General features: G+C 37.6%; 2 protein-coding genes across 3 annotated transcripts in view; one reads left to right on the forward strand and one right to left on the reverse strand.

Moving 5' to 3' along the window:
• The window catches only part of Nup98-96 (nuclear pore complex protein Nup98-96), a 46,634-nt gene extending 41,277 nt beyond the window's left edge, over positions 1–5,357 (reverse strand). The window contains exons 1-5 of the mRNA XM_076133949.1: positions 5,211–5,357; positions 2,806–2,936; positions 1,652–1,780; positions 1,070–1,267; positions 572–709 (exon numbers count right to left, since the gene is read on the reverse strand). Coding sequence (XP_075990064.1) covers positions 572–709; positions 1,070–1,267; positions 1,652–1,780; positions 2,806–2,848 — 508 coding nt within the window. The 5' untranslated portion in view covers positions 2,849–2,936; positions 5,211–5,357. The remainder of the gene's footprint in view (positions 1–571; positions 710–1,069; positions 1,268–1,651; positions 1,781–2,805; positions 2,937–5,210) is intronic.
• Positions 5,358–7,043: 1,686 nt separating this feature from the next.
• LOC142985655 (uncharacterized) lies at positions 7,044–20,350 on the forward strand. 2 transcript variants are annotated; one of them, XM_076133954.1, is made up of 12 exons: positions 7,044–7,290; positions 8,666–8,818; positions 9,270–9,401; positions 9,947–10,054; positions 10,203–10,265; positions 10,621–10,688; positions 11,986–12,201; positions 12,726–12,860; positions 13,223–13,356; positions 13,939–14,022; positions 14,567–14,691; positions 15,549–20,350. In XM_076133954.1, exons 1-12 carry the CDS (start codon positions 7,114–7,116, stop codon positions 16,848–16,850), a joined length of 2,697 nt encoding a protein of 898 aa, XP_075990069.1. In that variant the 5' UTR covers positions 7,044–7,113; the 3' UTR covers positions 16,851–20,350. The 2 variants fall into 2 exon arrangements, with proteins under 2 accessions (XP_075990069.1, XP_075990071.1); XM_076133956.1 differs by lacking the exon at positions 10,203–10,265.
• Positions 20,351–20,976: the final 626 nt, after the last annotated feature.

The raw sequence follows: 20,976 nt of genomic DNA on the forward strand, positions 1-20,976 counted from the left end.
ACTTGCGTGGGAGGTATCAACTTTTACCACTCGGCTATCACTGCTCTTAAGTAAGTAAATAAATATAAAATACATACATAGCACGTCTTATATGACCGACTGCCTCCGTGGCGCAGTGGTTAAGGTGGTCGAAATGACACTACAATTGCATTGGGAAAGAATTTTCATACAAACTTTAATCCCAGTTTTATCCTCTTGGGGGTAGAATTGATCAAAATCCTTTCTTAGCGGATGCCTACGTCATATCATCTACCTGCATGTCAAATTTCAGCTCGATCGGTCCAGTAGTTTCGACTGTGCGTTGTCCATCAGTTAGTAACAGAAGTGTTTTATATATCTCAATATATGTAACTCAAAGGTGACTGACTGACATAGTGATCTATCAACGCACAGCACAAACCACTGGACCGATCGAGCTGAAATTTGGCATGCAGGTAGATGTTATGACGTAGATATCCGCTAAGAAAGGATTTTGATCAATTCTACCTCCAAGGGAATAAAACAGGGATGAAAGTTTGTACGAAAATTCTGTTCTACATTACAAAAGATTGTTAAAACACGGTCCACTCACTAGTATTGTTGGAGAAAAGCCCGCCGCCCCCGAGCGTGTTGGTCTGCTGTCCAAACAGCCCGGTGCCGGTCGTCTGCGTGGCGCCGAACAGACTGCCACCGGTCGTGCCCGTCGTACTCGTACTGCCGAACCCGAAACCTGAAAGATATTACAGGATTATATTTTGATTTTATACTCAAAAATACATACATAGTATTGGTAGTGCTATTAAGAAACACTGACACGACATGGGTATCGAACCCAAGAGTACATCATGGACTTTAGCATTAGTTTTATGATGGCGTGTCTGTCTGAACACTTTTGGGATACGAATCTGGGACAATGTGGTTTAAGGAATTCCACTTTGATCATGGAAGTTTCAAATGATTAGTGTCTAAATGATTGCTCAAAAATGAACCGAGAATCAAACCCAAGACCTGGGACATGAATGGCCCATGAACACGCTTGAAATTCGAACCTGTAACCATGAACAAAGACACATTACCCAGGAGTGAGTACCTGAAGGTTTGGCTCCGAAGGCGGACTGGTTCTGCGTGTTGCCGAACAGTCCCGTCGAAGTGTTGGCTCCGAAGAGACCGCCGGTAGACGTGCTGGCGCCGAAGCCGAACCCTGATGTACTGGCGCCGAAGCCGCTGGTGGAAGTAGACGCCGTGGTGCCGCCGAAAAGACCCGACGTGTTCGTCGCTCCGAAAAGACCTGCAAGTTATATAACTTTAACTGGTCGTAATCATAACTTTAAAACTCTCGTGTTGCATGTTTAATGTGAGTGCAACCTGCGCCGAAATGTAAGGCATTTTAAGGTAAAATGCGTGTTCGCGTTAATTCCTGTATTCTATTATACATTAAGTGGTCGTAGTTAAGAAAGGACTCACTCCACACTTGGACCACAATGGAGTTAAGTATGTTATCATTCTCCTGAGGGTACATTTTGACACTCTTCATACTGTGGGTTGAGTCGAGGAAGTAGGAAAAGTAGTTTCCATGTACATTTTATAAATAGGGATTCCACTACATCATAGATTTGCGTACAAACAAACAAAGAAACAAACTCTTCAGCTTTATAATATTAGTATAGATTACCTCCCCCTGCGGCCGGTTGTGGGGTCGCCGCGGCGCCGAAAGCGGGCGGGGCTCCAAAGGCACTCGTGCCCGTATTCGGCTTGAAACTACCGAACGGAGACGCCGCCGTCGTGCCCGAGTTGAACGAGCCTGCAAATAACACAATACATAATATCAAGCCTTTTTCCCATAGCAGCAGACAGGTACCAAAGAACGCCACTTGATCCTTACAAACTTCCCTTGCCTCATTCACATCCATATAATAAAATGTTGTCATACAAGACCGCCGGTTAAGAGTACTACTTTTGTTTTTAAAATACTTTTTATAATTGATTCATACCTGTATTAGTTTCCATAATATCCGTATTGGCACGTTTCATATAATAATATACACTTATAACATTTAAAAATTTGTACCAATATATATTAGAAAACCATCCTGCTGTAAGACAACAAATACGTATTTCAATATATTATTTAGAGTAAATAATAAATTATTTATTACATTTGTATATAAGCTAATTGTTGACTGAATGACAATAATGAATAACTCACTTATCACAAAGTAATCTTATCAATCACTTTATCGTGTTTGTATCTTTATAATTATGTATTTGTTGCAAACAATGTTTAATTTATATATATATACAACACTTTACTGACTGATGTACAACGCACAGTCGAAACTACTGAGCGTACATACTAGACATTTGCTATGAACATTCCTTAGCAAGTGTAGAGGAGCACTAAGAGAGAAATTTTGGAAATTACTAGGGATCTAAAATCCGCGTAGACGAAGTCGTGAACGGCCGCTAGTTTAATAATAAACAAATAAACTACTAAAAACACATTAATATTATTTGCGTGCTTGGGTAAATTGTGCCAAAGGATTGCTAATGTTGCATATTCTTACTCCATCATATGGTTAGTGGTCAAACTAGTGTCAAAGTTGTTCACCACTGCCTAACTGTGCCTCAGTCAGCCATGTAAGCTGATCGAGGCATAGTTGACCACTAACCATGCAATAACAAAAAAAATTAACCCATTAATGACCCACTGCTGGGCAAGGGTCTCCTCCCGGAATTAAGATAGGGTTAGGCCTTGAGTCCACCACTCTGAACAAGTGTGGTACCTGACCATACAATAAAGAATTATGAACATCTTGAAATACTAACCGAAGTTGGCCGTAGTGGATCCAAACGCTGGTTTCTGGAACATCTTGATGTGTAGACTTGATCTCTTGTTCAGTAATCACCGGTTTACTATCAGCGCACAAACCGTCAGATTAGTTGTCTCATGATTTATTCTGAAACAAATATATAAATACATTCATAAGAGGAGCTTGTAGCTTAGTTAACAACAGCCGCGCACAGAGGTCTCTGAGGTTAGGCAATGCTGGGAAAGGTTGGTCTGTGGATAGATGACCATGTGATAGATACACTACATAATATAAAACAAAGTGCTAAATGCATCTGTCCCTATGTCTGTATGTATGTGTGCTTCAATCTTCAAAACTATACATCGGATTATGATGCATCTTTTTATAGATGGAGTGATTCAAGAGGAAGGTTTTTGTGTAAAAGCTGATTTGGAGTGTAGCAAAGGGTGTGCTAAGCCCTAATCGCATTGATTAGGAATAAGAAATGTTTTAGAAGAATTTTTAAAATGTTATGGATCCAGTCCATTTTGCTTTTATATGTTTCTTTGTAAAATAAGAGTTTAAACCAGGCCAAGCCAGAGTGGCCACTAGTTCTGCTAAATCTATACTAATATTATAAAGCTGAAGAGTTTGTTTGTTCGATTGTTTGTTTGTTTGTTTGAATGCGCTAATCTCAGGAGCTACTGGTCCGATTTTAAAAATTCTTTCAGTGTTAGATAGCCCATTTATCGAGGAAGGCTATAGGCTATATAACATCACGCTACGGTCATGAGGAGCGAAGCAGCAACGAAAAACGTTACAAAAACAGGGAAAATTTTGACCCGTTCTCTTAGGTGACGCAAGCGAAGTTGCGCCGGTCAGCTAGTAATATACATTCATAGATTGAAGTGGTTCATAGTATATAGCTCTAAGTGTTTAGTATAAAAAAAATACATAAGTTTATAAAACAACAGGTAAGTATCTATGACAGTATTGGCTTGTACCAAGATAATTATCAACAATTATTAAGTTGGCACTATAAATATAACTAGCTGACCCGCGCAACATCACTTGCGTCACATAAGAGAGAATGGGTCAAAGTTTTCCCCATTTCGTATCATTTTTTACTGGTACTCTGCTCATATTGGATGTAGAGTGATGATATATAGCCTTCCTCGGTAAATGAGCAAGCTAACACTGAAAGAATTTTTCAAATTGAACCAGTAGTCCCCGAGACTAGCGTGTTGAAACAAACAAACAAACTCTTCAGCTTTATAATATTAGTAAAGATATATAATTTTATATGGATGAGGATAAATATCTCGTAGTACTTCGTAACTGGCGGTCCTGTATGACAAGATGTATGGTTGTGAATGAAGCAAAGGAAGTTTGTAAGGTGGTACCAAGTAGAGTTTTCTGGTCTCTGCCTACCCCTATGGGAAAAAGGCGTGAAATGTTGTATGTATGTATGTATTAGAAACTATCATATTTTAATCTTTTATGAACAATTATGGTAGAATTTCTAAATTGATACACTACTTAGTCAAAAGTTATTTTATTGTACCTATATCTGATTATTTATGTGTTAAATTATATAAAACATCATCGGAAGTGAAATGGCGACTTAATTATTCAAATGACTCACTAAAAAAGTATGCAACTACAGTGTATTATAGTACAGTGATATTGTTACACAAATATTTCAAAATTTACTGATTTAGGCACAATATGACATGATTTCTTTAGCCTGTATAAAGAAAACACGAGAATCTTTTACAAAATCTTGCAATAAGAATGGTACCGATACTAAACTTGCGTTTTATAACGATTTATTGAGTTGATTTACTGTTTTCAAGGTACACTGCTGCATATTGCGTTTCGAAAGTATTGCACAATATTTACAAACAAATGCGGCGTGTACATGTTTTCGTGACGTAAAAAAATAAGCAACGAGAACATAAATGTGGAAGAAATAAAACTATGTCAAGGCGCGCCATATTCGTAGAAAATTAAAAAAAAATACAAACCTAACCTCTTTATTGTGTTATTTAATTTTATTTTCTTTACTCAAATATTAAGATTAATTGAAATAATTTAACTGTTCAAAATTTTTAGATTAGAAGAAGTAAACAACAACAAATTTTTATCTGATCGAAAAGTGACAGAAATGTCGGCTTTTCACACGGGAGGTCATCCGAAATTTTGGCGAAAGTTTGAAGGACGCAATTCACGGATTAATAAGGTTAATCTCAAACCTGATACATACTAAACTTAACAATCAAATCAATATAATCGTATTTATCCACGTGCCAAGCTTTTAGAGGAAAAATAGAAGTGAGAATTGGTGCAAAAATTGGATGATTTCGAAAAGCGGTTACAATGTTTAAAACAGAAGGTTAATACAAAACAAGCGTGTTAATAGTCAAAACCGAGAAATCTTACCAAAACAAAATAACAAGATACTGCGAACTCGGTTATATCCGACACAGGCTTGCACTTTTTGTAGAGAAGAACACTTTATTAACACTTTTAACATAAAATTCGGAGAGTAAACAGATCACCCACCATGCAAAAACCACTCGCGCATTGACTGACCACAGACAACATAGTGATTGTTTGAAATAGTTGCCATGTTATATAGATGCCGATATAATTTTAGTCGATTCTAAATTGTGGATGTCTATTCGATTTTATCATTATTGAGCTAGAGAAAAAAACAGTATTTTATATTATAGGACAGCTTTTTTTTATTTTTTAAGTAATATTGTGTATGACAATCATTTAAAGTCGCACTTTCACAAATGGTATAAAACGGAATAAAACACACTAAGATAAAACATAGTTTATGTTCAATTAATTATTTTAAACTAAGAAATTAAACATAAACACTACCTACTATTATTTTTTATAGCTAACGGGTAAAATGAAGCTTATACATCTCCTGTGCAAAGGTAAGCTAAATAATTACAAATTTTGGTAATATATCTGATATTACATAACATAATTTTCTTTGAAACAATTGCACCATATTTTCAAATATTATGCAACGCAGTGCAAGAATAATTATAATAAATATGTTGTATAATTTAATATAGGTACCTATGCTAAGTTTACCGGAAGTAACACAATGTTTAACTATCCAACTACAAAATTGAAATCAACCGATAAAGCGTTCCTTTTGCTACCTTCCCGACCCTCAGTTTCTTATTACTAGTTTTTAGGGATTGGGATCATTAAGTACAATAAGCGGTTATTAAAGATAGAAAGTAATAGCGGCCAGGTCAAAGGTTATTATATCTTTATTTTCCTTTGCAAAGCAAACATCCTTGTACAAACATGTTGATCGTGCTTGGTTTCAGTTGCTCGTCTACGCCTGTTCAAACTTCACCTACTGAATAACTCTAACTGCACACAGCGCACACGTTTTGATAGATATTTGCTTAGTTTACAACAGCCGCACGGATCAATCTCTGAGGTTAAGCTACGCTTGCCGAGTTTGTTCCGTGGAAGGGTGACCATCTTATACATATTGAGTTCCTCCTTGTTTCGGAAGGCACGTTATATTGTGGGTCCCGGCTGTCATTTTCGAAGACAGTCGTTAACAGTAGTCAGAAGCTTGAAAGTCTGACAACCAGTCTTACCGAAGGGTATCGTGTTAATACCTAAGTAACTGGCTTGTGGAGGTCAGATAGGCAGTCGCTCCATATAAAACACTGGTACCCAGCTGCATCCGGTGAGACTGGAAGCCGACTCCAACATAGTTTGGAACAAAGGCTAATCGAAAATAAAAAAAGCGAATATACAGGGTGTCCCAAAACTCAACGATAATCCGAGACAGGATGAAAGGCCAAGTCACACCGGTTCTAGGAAAAATAAAAAAAAAATTCCATATCACTTAGTTCAGCAATAATAAACGGTTGCGTAAGGTTTTTTGAAATTACAGTTTTTCAATATTCTCACATAACTTACTTCTGACCAAATATTATGAAAAGCGATGGGGGGTTAGTCTCCGGTATTAATATGTGGATTTCCCCAGTGACTATTCACCATATAAAAAAATCATTAACTCTTAATGTGACGTAATCGATTAGAAATGTAGTGACGTCATACTTTCACGATTGCTTCACAGTTTCGCAACAGAAATTAGTAGGTACCCTACCTAGATTTACCATGCATCTCATTTTCCTTATAGAGTTAAGCTAACCATAATCGACTTCGTACAGTTTGTAAAATTAACATATTTCCGTCTCTAATTTTCATATGGTATCACTGATAATGGCGGAAGAAAAGCGGCAATCGTTGTCGTTGTCAGTATTTCACTAAAATAAATGGATAACTATCCAATATGGATCGAATGTTGAATTCTAAAAGGGAGAAAGAGTCGATATATGAAATCTATCGAGCATGTCGGCTTTGTGGCGGTGGTGCTGGCTACAAAATGCCAATAATTCAGAATATAGTGGACGTCGATGATGCTGATGTAGAACTCAAGCAAAAAATACGAGATTGTGTACAAATAGAGGTAATTTAGACTAAAAACACATACTAGATATATTTTCGGATAGATTAGCGACATATCCGTACTTAGTTTATGTTAATAAAATTGAAAATTACACAAAAAAATTGGCTTGTAAAAATCTTGTTTGTTGTCAAACAAATGAATTGCAGTCTTTATTAAAAGTGGTCTAAAATGGTTTAAAACTCATTAGATTTTGTTTCTAATTAGATTAACTATAGCATTTAGGTCCTATCTTGATTTAATACTACTATTAACGACATTTAATCAAATATATTCGTGTAAAATTTTGAAATAGGTTATTTGTGTGAAGGGTCTTGAAAATAACAAAAAAATAAACGGTACTGCTTGGATAAATAAGTACATTGATAGTATAACAATACATAATATCAGTAAAACGTGCACATTCATAAATATACATACATATAGTGATAAACATCTGAATATCTAGTTGTTTCTTTGTCAAACAAAACTGCGCAAATTATTGCAAGGCTGTAAACCATATCCCGATATAAAACATACATTACTGAGATCTCCAAATAGTAAACATTTAAAAAGCAATTGAGCGAGTTAAAAAGTATACACTAACCCTGTTATTCATAGAAATAATTATATGAAGTTATAAAAGGCTTATAAAGAGTTTTGTTTCTTTCACACATTAGCGAAATAAAAAAGAGAAAACATATTATAGTCGTTGTTTAACTAAAATAGGTTTATAGTGTGTTTATGAGTAAGAGCGTAAGGCTAGAACTATTGTGATTGTATTTTTCTTTTGTCTATGCCTATGGAAAAAAGGTGTCATTTTTAAGGTTTGCATCAAAAGGGTGAAACGGGACCCTATTAATAAGCAAGTATGGTGTTATAGATGTCCAATAAGCAGTCTCTGCAATTAAAACGCATCCAGTGAGACTGGAAGCGATTCCATCATAGTTGAAAGAATAGTGGCAGGTTAAATCCCACCCGGGACAAATATTTGTGTGATGAACATGAGTATTTGTTGTAAATGTATCTATATGACTATGTATTTTGAAGTATATAAGTATGTTTATCAGTTACTAGCCGACCCGCACAACTTCGCTTGCGTCACATAAGAGAGAATGGTTAAAAGTTTTCCCTGCTTTTGTAACATTTTTCACTGGTACCCTGCTCCTATTGTTCGTAGCGTGATCATATATAGTCTTCCTCGATAAATGGGCTATCTAACATTGAAAGAATTTTTCAAATAGGACCTGCAATTCCTGAGATTAGCGCGTTGAAACAAAAAAACAAACACTTCAGCTTTATAATATTAGTAAAGATATGTTATGGTTTGGAATCAAATGACTGTGTGTGAGTTGTACAATAATATAAAAAGAAAGTTACAATAATTACTATGTTACAGGTACACCAAGATGACAAGATGCCGCCGTTAATATGTGAGTTATGTGTTGACAAGGTCAATGACTTCTACGAGTTCCTGGAGATGTGTCGACAGACTAACAAACGGACGAGATTGAGGCTCGGACTGCCACCACAGTCGTTACCTAGAGGAGCGGTATGTTTTATGCCATCAAAAACATCCTGTAAATAACCCCAAGTCTCGCAGCTCAGTCTCTCTGCTGTAAAAAGTTGTGATACCAAGTTGATTAATCTATTTAGTCTCTACTTAAAGGACCTTCTGTCAGTTATTACATAAGTTATTATCGTGCCAATATTTAAAATATTTCCTGCCTTTTATTCTGACTGCCTCTGTGGCGCAGTGGCTTAGGTCGCTACGCCGCTACCATTGCGTCGGGAGGTCGTGAGTTCAATTCCCACTCAGTACAACCTCGGCAAGGGTAGCTTAACCTCAGAGATTTATCGAGGGCATGCTAAGTCCCCAACCCACACTTGGTCAGCATGATGGACTCAAGGCCTAACCCCTCCCTCATTACGGGAGGAGACCTTTGCCCAGCAGTGGGACATTAATGGGTTAAATTAATGTATTTATTTATTGTATATTTCAGCCTGATGCTGGTGACTGTATCCTCGGTCTTACTGAACCAGTATTTGTGAATGAAGACTCTGATGGGGAACCACTGGCTAAACATAAGAAGCTCAGCAAGAATATTAAAAAAGAACCAGTTGTTAGAATTAAGGTATAAATCCTGCTAGTATTATAAATGCGAAGGTTAATGAGTATGTATGGATGTTTGTTACTCTTTCACGCAAATGCGACTGAACCGATTACAATGAATTTTGTTGTTAAAGATTCAGAATAACACATAGGCTACTTTTCATCCCGGAGTTGAAGAGGGATCGGGATTTATACGGGAATAACGATTAATGACAATATGGAAGGGTTTTCACACGGACAAAGTCGCGGGCGACCTCTAGTATCTATCTATGTATGCATATACCTTTTGAACAACTAAACTAAATTGAATGATATATCAAGGTGGTCACCACGCCAGTACGAGAGGTCGTGGGTTCGATTCCCACAAGAAACAATTATTTGTGCCATCCACAAATTGTTGTTTCGGGTATGGTTGTATATTGCATCCGTTATTTTTTACTCCCCGCGACACGAGAACAATTCTTAGTGCGGGAGTTGTTTTTGAAAGAAAAATAGAGTTTAATCTCAGTATATTCGCTTCACCTCAGCTAGTTTGCGTTGCTAACACAGTTACTTTGTTTTTTTCAGTTAGAGAACTTGCAGGACGAGAGGTTAGTACGCAGTAAAAGTCGCCGGGAGCCGACGCCGCCTAGAATTACTAGGCACGGCCGGAGCCGGGACGAAGACCTCACTAAGGTACGTAATCTTTATATATATAGATACTAGCTGACCCGGCAAACGTTGTTATGCCATATAAAATTAATAGATAAATAAATTTAACCCATTACTGTCACCCATAGTTTCATTTGAGTTTTTGCTATTAAAATAGTCATTTTTGTTGCAGGATCAAGTTAAATCATCAAAAAATAATCCTAAGTCTATATTGAAGAAAGAAAATAATATAAAGGTAATTTAGGGCAACTATAATGAACTTAAGTTAGAAGTTATCTATACTATATACTATATACTATAATACTATACTATATACTATAATATATACTATAATATTATAAAGCTTGAAGAGTTTGTTTGTTTGAACGCGCTAATCTCAGAAACTACTGGTCCGATTTGAAAAATTATTTTAGTGTTAGATAGCCCATTTATCGAGGAAGGCTATAGACTATATATCATCACGGTACGATCAATAGGAGCAGAGTATCAGTAAAATATGCTACAAAAACGGGGAAAATGATGACCTACTCTCTCTTATGTGACGCAAGCGGAGTTCAGTCAGTTGGTTAATTATATTTTTAATTTTACAGAATGAAGAATCGCGATTGAAAAGGTCCAGGGAGTCTTTAAAAATGGATACTTCTAGTAAAAAAGTCAAGTAAGTAAAACTTATTACTAACGTGCCTTGTGGCGCAGTGGTTAAGGTGGTCGGCATGCGACTATCATTGATTGTTGGCAGCTCCTCGCATGATCAATTATTGTATCAACCACATTGTAATACTTTTGGCGATTGAAAAGAGTGTGTGTGAGTTTCTCGCTAGCTCTTCTCATGAGGCTCTACCGCCTTTTCGAGCTAGTGGTAGATTCAGTAATTGTAACGACTATCATAAGTGGCAATATTTGACCTAAATGAATAAATTATTTGATTTTGATTTTGACTGCTATTGTGACGAGAGGTCGTGGTTTCGATTCCCACACGGAAATCTATGTGTGCATCCAAATAGTTGTTTTGTGTCTGGTTGTACTTTGTGTCCGTTGTTTGTATGTTTGTAAAAGACACAAGAGAAATTCTTAGTGTGGGAGTTGTCTTTTTAAGAATAAGACAAAATTTTACCGTCCCACTGCTGGGCAAGGGTCTCCTCCCGTAATGAGGGAGGGGTTAGGCCTTGAGTCCACCACGCTGAGCAAGTGCGGGTTGGGGACTTTGCATGCCCTGAATAAATGTATTAAACAAATTTTAGGCATGCAAGGTTTCCTCACGATGTTTTCCTTCACCGTTAGAGCAATTGATAATTATTTCTAATACATACATAACTTCGATAAGTTATTGGTGTGTTGCCTAAGGTTCGAACCTACAACCACTTGCGTTGGCCATCTTAAACCACTCGGTTTCCACTGAACTTATGTTAAAATATATAATAGAGTACGTTAATTCCCGTATTCTATTATACATTAAACATGCAACGCGAGAGTTTAAAAGATATTTTAAAATACTAGCTTTAACCAGCGACTTCGTCCGCCACCTGAATTTTCCGGTGGGAATGCCTCATTTTCCTGGGGTAAAAAGTAGCCTATGTCCTTTCTCGGGTATCAAAATATCTCCATACTAAATTTTATGCCAATTGGTTCAGTAGTTTAGGTGTGATTGAGTAACAGACAGACAGAGTTACTTTCGCATCTATACTAATATTATAAAGCTGAAGACTTTGTTTGTTTGTTTGAACGCGCTAATCTCAGGAACTACTGGTCCGATTTGAAAAATTCTTTCAGTGTTAGATAGCCCATTTATTGAGGAAGGCTATAGGCTATATATCATCACGCTACGACCAAAAGGAGCAGAGTACCAGTAAAAAATGTTACAAAAACGGGGAAAATTATGTTTCTCTTATGTGACGCAAGCGCAGTTCGCACGGGTCAGCTAGTTTTAAAATATTTGTGTTTTTTTTTCATTTCAGAATAACAATCAAGCCGATGAAACCACCGCCCTCGCCGTCCCCCAAGTCGTCACCCCGTGTCAAGCCGGCCCGCAGCAGCAAGGGTACAGTGGTTAAACGCGCCCCGTCTCCCGTGAGGGAAGTGTATTCTTGTCCCGTGTGTGGTCAGCAGAATAAGACCAATCAAGCGAGGGCCAACCATTTGAGGATCCATAATGTTGGGTACACAAGTGTTAAGTAAGTATTATTAGGTCGGGTAAAAAGTCTTTTCGCATTATAGTATGTATGAACTTGTAATACAATCTATTTGGCTTCAACAATCACAAATGAGTACACGGTTCATTAGGTTTCTTTCAGTGAGCTCGTGAGGTACCCAAATATCGAGATTTTCGTGAGGTACAAAAATGGAGAAAATTTTGACCCATTCTCTTTTATGTGACGCAAGCGAAGTTGCGCGGGTCAGCTAGTTAGTTATACAGTGTGTTTCACTCATATACAGTTTCAAAATTGTGGATCCCAGCTGTAATTTTTCAAAGATCTTTGATAGTCGTTTACACTAGTCAAACACTTGAAAGTCTGACAACCAGTCTTACTGACTATCGTGTTATAACCCAGGTAACTGTGTTGTGGAGGTCAGATAGACAGTCGCTCCATGTAAAACACTGGTATTCAGCTGCATCCGGTGAGACTGGACGCCGACTCCAACATAGTTGGAAGAAAGGCTAGACTGATGATGTTTAATGCATGTAATATGTTTTCAGGTTAGCCTGTAACCCTTGTGGTGAATGGTTCGTGAGCGCGGAAGACTGTGCTGCCCATCATAGGACACATAGAAATAGACCTTACGAGTGCAGGAGGTGTTACGCCGACTTTAAGAAATTAACCGCTTATGATGAGTAAGTTTATTATACATACTATACTATATTATTTTTACTACTAATATTATAAATGCGAAAGTAACTCTGTCTGTTACTCAATCACGCCTAAACTATGGGTAACTTTGAATCATTTGGATAGCATTGAACGTGGGAATTTGAACTAGTTTCGATTATTTTTTCATATGATACCAACACAATGGATAAATATTCATTTTAGTTTTGCAAACTTTTATCACGCTACGACCAATAGGAGCAGAGTACCAGTAAAAAATGTTACAAAAACGGGGAAAATTTTGACCCATTCTCTCTTATGTGACGCAAGCGAAGTTGCGCGTGTCAGCTATTAGTGTAGTTATTAATATAGATTTTTGTTATTTCAGGCACATAGAAAACAAGGAATGTCTCCCATTACCCGAGGTGCCGGACGTAAAGTGTGATGTGTGCTGGCACATGTTCGCCACCGAGCATCTGTTAGACACCCACCGATGTCTCGGTGAGGAACACCGACCCGGCGGTAAGACACCGTAGTTTTTTTTCTTTATAAAGACAACTCCCGCACTAAGAATTGCTCCTGTGTCGCGGGGACTTTTACAAACATACAAACAACGGACACAAAGCACAACCAGACCCGAAACAATTATTTGTGTGATGAGCACGAGTATTTGTTCTGAGCCTGGTTGTTAATGTATGTATATAAGTATGTTTATCAGTTACTAGCTGACCCGCGCAACTTCGCTTGCGTCACCTAAGAGAATGGGCCAAATTTTTCCCCGTTTTTGTAACATTTTTCGTTGCTACTCCGCTCCTAATGACCGTAGCGTGATGTTATATAGCCTATAGCCTTCCTCGATAAATGGGCAATCTAACACTGAAAGAATTCGTCAAATCGGACCAGTAGTTCCTGAGATTAGCGCGTTCAAACAAACAAACAAACTCTTCAGCTTTATTATATTAGTATAGATTTAGTTACAGTAAAAGCTCTGCTTAATTTGGAATCAAATGACCATGTGGGAGTCCAATGATATTGTCAGACTGTGCTAAAATAATTTGTTAAAGATCTTTAAGATATCTTATTATCGTAGTTGTATATTTTCAGGTAAATGCAGCAAATGCAACAGAAACTACGCTTTGCTAAGGAATCTTAAGAAACACGAGACTACGTGCACGGCGAGAAAGAAAGGTATGTTACTGTATTGTCTACTGTTCGATTCCCAGGTTGAGCAAAATTTTGTTTAATACATTTCTTGAGGGCATGCAAAGTTTCCAACCCGCACTTAGCCGGCGTGGACTCAAAGACCCCTCTCTCGTTCGGGAGGAGACCCTTGCCCAGCAGTGGGACACCAACTGGTAAAATACAAAAAATAGTATATGGTTATAGATTCGTCCCCTATTACATACAACTAATATTGTTAATGGTGAAACATGTTTTTTACAACTTCTGCTTACACTTACGGGGAAAACTAGCGTGATATTATCTATATAAATAAAAATGAATCACCAAAATGTATGTATGTGCATAACTTTTGAACAAGTAAACTAAATTTATCATCATTTATTTGTTTATTAATAAAAAAAAATAAAAAAAATAATGACAAGGTTGATGGGAGGACTGATGGGATCAAAATTCCCACGGGATTGGAATTAACGGGATAAAAAGTGTTATACCCGGACGAAATTGGGCTAGTTTGCTAGTAATTAAAAGTAAGTTTTCCATACATTTTCAGGTGAATTCAGAATAGATCCAGAGCTTCTAGCTTTGTTGAAGCCCATCCAAGTTCGCGTCGCTCGGTGCGACCCTTTACTCGTGAACGTCAAGCAGGAACATATCGATGTATCTTGCGTATCACCAGTAAGTATATCTAATACTAGCTGACCCGCGCAACTTCGCTTGCGTCACCTAAGAGAATGAGTCAACATTTTCCCCGTTTTTGTAACATTTTTCGTTGCTACTCGGCTCCTAATGACCGCAGCGTGATGTTATATAGCCTATAGCCTTCCTCTATAAATGGGCTATCTAACACTGAAAGAATTTTTCAAATCGGACCCGTAGTTCCTGAGATTAGCGCGTTCAAACAAACAAACAAACAAACAAACAAACAATCAAACAAACAAACAAACTCTTCAGCTTTATTATATTAGTATAGATATAAAATTCTCGCGTCAGAGTTTTCGTTGCCATACTCCTCCGAAACGGCTTGACCGATTCTCATGAAATTTTGTGAGCATAATGACTAGGTCTGAGAATCGGCCAACATCTATTTTTCATACACCTGAGTGACACATTTTTTTTTTATATGGCAAAGCAACGGTTTGCCGGGTCAGCTAGTCTTTATATAAAAATTACTTGTGTCGCGGGGACTTTTACAAACATACAAACAACAGACACAAAGTATAACCAGACATGATACAATTATTAATGGATCGCACAAATGACTGCCTCAGTGGCACAATGGTTTAGGTAACCACGCCGCCCGCTACCATTCCGTCGGGAGGTGGTGGGTTCGATTCCCACACGGAACAATTATTTGTGTGATCCACAAATAATTGTTTCGGGTCTGATTGTGCTTTGTGTCCGTTGTTTATGTTTGTAAAAGTCGCCGCGACACAAGAGCAATTCTTAGTGCGGGAGTTGCCTTTTTAAAATAGAAATAGAATAGAATAGTTTGCTAGTGGATAAATATTCATTAAACTGTTTTATTTTTTCAGGATTTCGGCCTCGACGCTACCTGCCACTACCCGTACATATCCTCAATTCGGATAAAATCCGAATTACCAATGGTTTCAATACAAGACGACATCAAATCCGAATTCTGTGCCCAAGATTACGTCCACTGGGATTCGGATTCGGAATCGGATGATGAAATAACATGCCAGGACTCTTTAAATCCGTATTTCAAGAAGAGAAATATAGATACCCTTGCTGCTATAGCGTTGAAAACTATATTTTCTAGAAGGTTCTTAGGCAAAGTGCCTAGGAAGAAGCGGAAAGTCAAAGTGGAGAAGACATTCGACTCCTTGGTTGATCACGATGATGTGCGAATGGATTTGACCAGTCTTATCAACAATTTGGGTGATGATGATGATTTTAACGAAAAAAGTGATAAGTGTACTAGTGATTATAAAGTTAGTGATGAAAATAACGATTCTGTGTTGAATAACGGAAGTGAAAGTGTGAATAACGATCGTTGTGACGCAAATAACGATCGTGTAAGTGAAAATCACGAAGGTTCTGTAAGTAACGAAGTTGCGAAAGTCGTTAGAAATGATAGTAGTGATGATATTTGTAATAGTAGTTCGTTAATTAGTGATAGTAATTTGATAAATAGCAGTAAAAATAATGATTCTATTAGTAACGATAACGATCGTTTGAGTACTACAGGTAACGAAGTTAACGATCGTGAAGTAAATAACGATTTGGTTAATAATGACTCTGTTAGTAACGATAATTTTAATGATCTTGATGTTCGCGTTAACGATAACGATTCTAGTTCTGCAGTTAACGAAGTTAACGATCGTGATTTAAATAATGATAGTCACAAAATAAATACCAATAGTTCTAGTGATTTACAAGAAAATAGTCATTCTAATGAGGAATTGAAAAATTGTGATGATAACAATGCTTTAACGATCAATGATAATCACGAAATAGGTTCTACAAATAAAGATGAATCACCAATCAATGAAAATAACGATTTAATAAGAAAAAATAATTGTACAATAAATACTAAATCTTTATTGAGTTCTATATTAAATTCTGAGAATCCATCTAAAGACTCTGTTGATTATAAAAATAACGAAGATAGTCAGTTATCTAGGAATAACGAGGTTAACGATAGTAACGAGGTTAACGATAATAACGATAGTGATAATAAATTAATGAGAGATTTGGATGAGCAAATAGGCGAGAATAGTAACAGTTGTTCAGATAAAATTGTGTTAGAAGATTTAATTAACAATAAACCTCATGTTGGCCTAGGCAGTATTGAAGATTTCAACTTTGATAGCTAGGGCCCTCTAACTCGTGTCAAAAGACGCGACGAATATAGCAACAAGCCACTACGTTAGCGTCAAAGTACATATTAGGTCGGGGAAAAAGTCTTTTCGCATTATAATATGTATGAACTTGTAATAAAATCTTTTGTCTACACAAATAAGCTCGATATTTGGGTACCCCACGAGCTCACTGAAAGAAACCTAATGAACCGTGTACTCATTTGTGATTCTTAAAACAGATTTTATTACAAGTTTATACATACTATATATAAATAATAATATAATAAATTTAACCCATTAATGTCCCACTGCTGGGCAAGGGTCTCCTCCCGTAATGAGGGAGGGGTTAGGCCTTGAGTCCACCACGCTGGTCAAGTGCGGGTTGGGGACTTAGCATGCCCACAATAAATGTATTAGGCATGCAAGGTTTCCTCACGATGTCCATCACCGTTGGAGCATGTGTCAATTATTTCTAATACACACATAACTTCGAAAAGTCATTGGTGTGTTGCCTCGGGTTCGAACCTACGACCTCTTGTGTGGGAGGGGTCAATTTATACCACTCGGCTATCACTGCTCTATACATACTATGATGCGAAAAGACTTTTTCCCAGACCTAATATACAAGGCACATTTTAACCGGTCCGTTCCGTCACCCCCAGTCCTTGTATTGATTTGCTGCGGCTTGTTGCTATGTTCAGATATATAAAGTTATTAAGCGCAATATTCTATGGATAGCCGTGTAGCGCTATTTGGGCTGATGTGACCACATTATAGGAGTTAAGGTTTATTTTTTACTCAGTATGAAGTATCTTCGCCGTGCCTCCGTTGTTTGTGTTAGAGCCCTGCCTCATTAGGACGCCATGGCGGCGTCGCTACGTATCCAAGCAGTTAGTATTGAAAGGTCACGTTGCCACACCGTCACCACGTGAGTTAGGTGACATACATTTCAATTTTAAAATTTTTGTGTGGTGTGTTCGAATACCCGGGACAAATCTTTGTGTGATGAGCACGAGTATTTGTTCTGAGCCTGGATGTTAATGTATCTATATAAGTATGTATTTAGAAGTATATAAGTATATTTAACAGTTACTAGCTGTTACCCGCGACTTCGTCCGCCACCTCAATCCCATGGGAATGCGTCATTTTCCCGGGGTAAAAAGCAGCCTATGTTCTTCCTATGGTATCAAAATATCTCCATACCAAATTTCATGCAAATTGGTTCAGTAGTTTAGGCGTGATTGAGTAACAGACAGACAGAGTTACTTTCGCATTTATAATATTAGTATGGATTAACTGCTTGAATACGTAGCCGGCGACGCCGCCATGGCGTCCTAGTGAACCAGGGCTCTTAAGGTGACTGTTTGCAAGTGGGATAGAGTATTGAGACCGCGATGGGAGACTGTGACGGCAACTTTACTTACGGTCTGTCTCCTGTCTCGCTTGCGAACTGTTTCATATGAATTACCTTAAGTCGAGTAACGGACGCAATCTCGTGTCACGGTCTCCAGTCTGTATCGTGGCACGAACCGTCAGTATAATGGCACGTTCCCACTATGTTGTGACGACAGATAGTCGTGTAGTTCAAATGTCGTCTCTGTTCCCATTATAACGACTGTTTGTCGTCAAAAATTGTTATCGTGTAGTGACTGTCGTATCACGGCAGTCGCTGTATCGTTTGCACATCATTAGCAAGCTACAAATCTAACGATTTCTTATCGTTTTACGACTGTCGTGCTAGCCGTCCCCACTATCACGATAATCTGTCTTCACTGCAAAAAAATGTCGTAGACGACAATAAGTCGTGTCGTTCTATATGTGAACACATTTAAACATATAAGCCACGACACTTAAAACTACATGATCTGTCGTCACGACATAGTGGAAACGCGCCCTAAGACAGCAATCTATCTGTAATCATCGATAGCATATTGAAAATGATCATAAATGTACATAATAATTTAGTTTCTAATACATAAATATTTTTGTTACAATTCAAAACTTATTCGTTTATACAAAGAATGTATCGCTGATATTTGTACATTGGTGCACTAGTAATAAGAGAAATTAATATAAATATCAATTAGTTATGGGGTGTATTTGATAACGAAAATTATGATGATTTAAACATTTATGATGCCAGTGGGAAGCCAAAACAATTTCGTATTTGATTGAATCAGATTCAAGCTTATGACAAATCGTATATTTAAATTTCAAACTAGCGCATGATTTAAACATTGGTTTATAATAACAATAATCTAAATCAAACAATCCAATTTATTTTGTTAAAAAAAGCAACTCCCACACTAAGAATTGCTCTTGTGTCGCGGGGACTTTTACAAACACACGAACAACGGACACAAAATACAACCAGACACGAAACAATTATTTGTGGATCGCACAAACAATTGCTGCGTGTGAGAATCGAACCCACGACCGATGCAACGGTAGCGAAGTGGCGACCTAAACCACTGCGCCACGGAGGAATTCAAAGTAAAAATTAGTTACACTTTAAACCAGAGTTATATCGTAGTTTGTATTTTAAAAGGTCGATTTGACATTACCCCCAATCTGAATCGAATAAGAATTTAATTCTGTCAAAAGTATGCCAGCTGACATATTGATGATGTCTTGTAAAAAGGTCAGGTGCTACTCGTAACCGGCGGTCCTGTATGACAACATGTATGTATGTGAATGAAATTGAACGCGGAATTGAAAACCAGATGTTGCCAGGAGCACTATGTTATGTTATCTACCCATAAATCAGCTATAAATATTAAAATAAGTAATAATTTTAGTTTATTGTCTTTTCAAACTATGGCAGCTTTCAAGCGATTTTTTTTTTCATGATTTTCACTGGTATCATACTCGCAATGGGATTTCCGTGTTATGTGCAGTGAGTGTGTGTAGGTAACAGGTAGTGTGGGATGTTGTGTCGCGTGTGTCCGCACACACACCGACTGTCAACTATGTATGTACGTGACAGTTGTTGTCTGTACTGTACACGTGTACAACAGGCAACACTGTACATATGTACAGTGAGTGTGTGTAGGTAACAGGTAGTGTGTGATGTTGTGTCGCGTGTGTCCGCACACACACCGACTATCAACTATGTATGTACGTGACAGTTGTTGTCTGTACTGTACACGTGTACAACAGGCAACACTGTACATATGTACAGTGAGTGTGTGTAGGTAACAGGTAGTGTGTGATGTTGTGTCGCGTGTGTCCGCACACACACCGACTATCAACTATGTATGTACGTGACAGTTGTTGTCTGTACTGTACACAACACTGTAAACATGACACTGTTTGTATAAATAAGTCTTAATTTAAGAATTTATTATAATTTATAATATATTGTGTTTATAATTTTTGTTCAATAATATAATTTGTTAATAAATATACCCCTCGTTATATTAAGGCTTTGGGTTAAAATTATAGATGTCTATTATAATTTAGATTGTGTAAGTGATTCTATGTTTCTATAAACAAATAAAAGATACGTTTTTCAATTATTGTTTATTATAGCCAAGTTACATTTATTGAGGGCATGTAAAGTCCCGCACTTGGTCAGTGTGGTGGACTCAAGGCCTAACCTCTCCCTTATTACGGGAGGAGACCCTTGCCCAGCAGTGGGACATTAATGGGTTAAATTTATTAGCCAAGTGGTCTAAGAATTACCCCGGGAGAAGATCCTTGCCCAGCAGTGGGACAGTAATGTGATACATTTATTATTTGTATAGCCAAGTGGTATAAAATGACACCTCCCACGCAAGTGGTCGATGGTTTGTACACAAGGCAACACTCCAATGACTTTCCCAAGTGATGTGTGTATAAGAAATAATGATCACTTGTTATAACGTTCAAGGAAAACATTGTGAAGCAACCTTGCATGTCTGTGAGTGGTTACATGCCAGGTATATGGCAATAGGCTCGGCCCCTATTAGGCTTGCTTCATATATTCGGTTCGGCAATATTGATGGAACAACAAAACCGACTCGACTCACTTGTTCGGCTTGTGTCGATCGGGTTCATCTACACATATTCGGTTTTGCTGCCCGGCTAGGCCGATTAATGTCGAACCAAATATAAGCTTAGCAAACCTCTGCCTACGCTTTAGGGTAAGAGACGTGATATT

Source organism: Anticarsia gemmatalis, chromosome 30 (assembly GCF_050436995.1).
Source record: "Anticarsia gemmatalis isolate Benzon Research Colony breed Stoneville strain chromosome 30, ilAntGemm2 primary, whole genome shotgun sequence".
In the NCBI taxonomy this organism is placed as follows: domain Eukaryota; kingdom Metazoa; phylum Arthropoda; class Insecta; order Lepidoptera; family Erebidae; genus Anticarsia; species Anticarsia gemmatalis.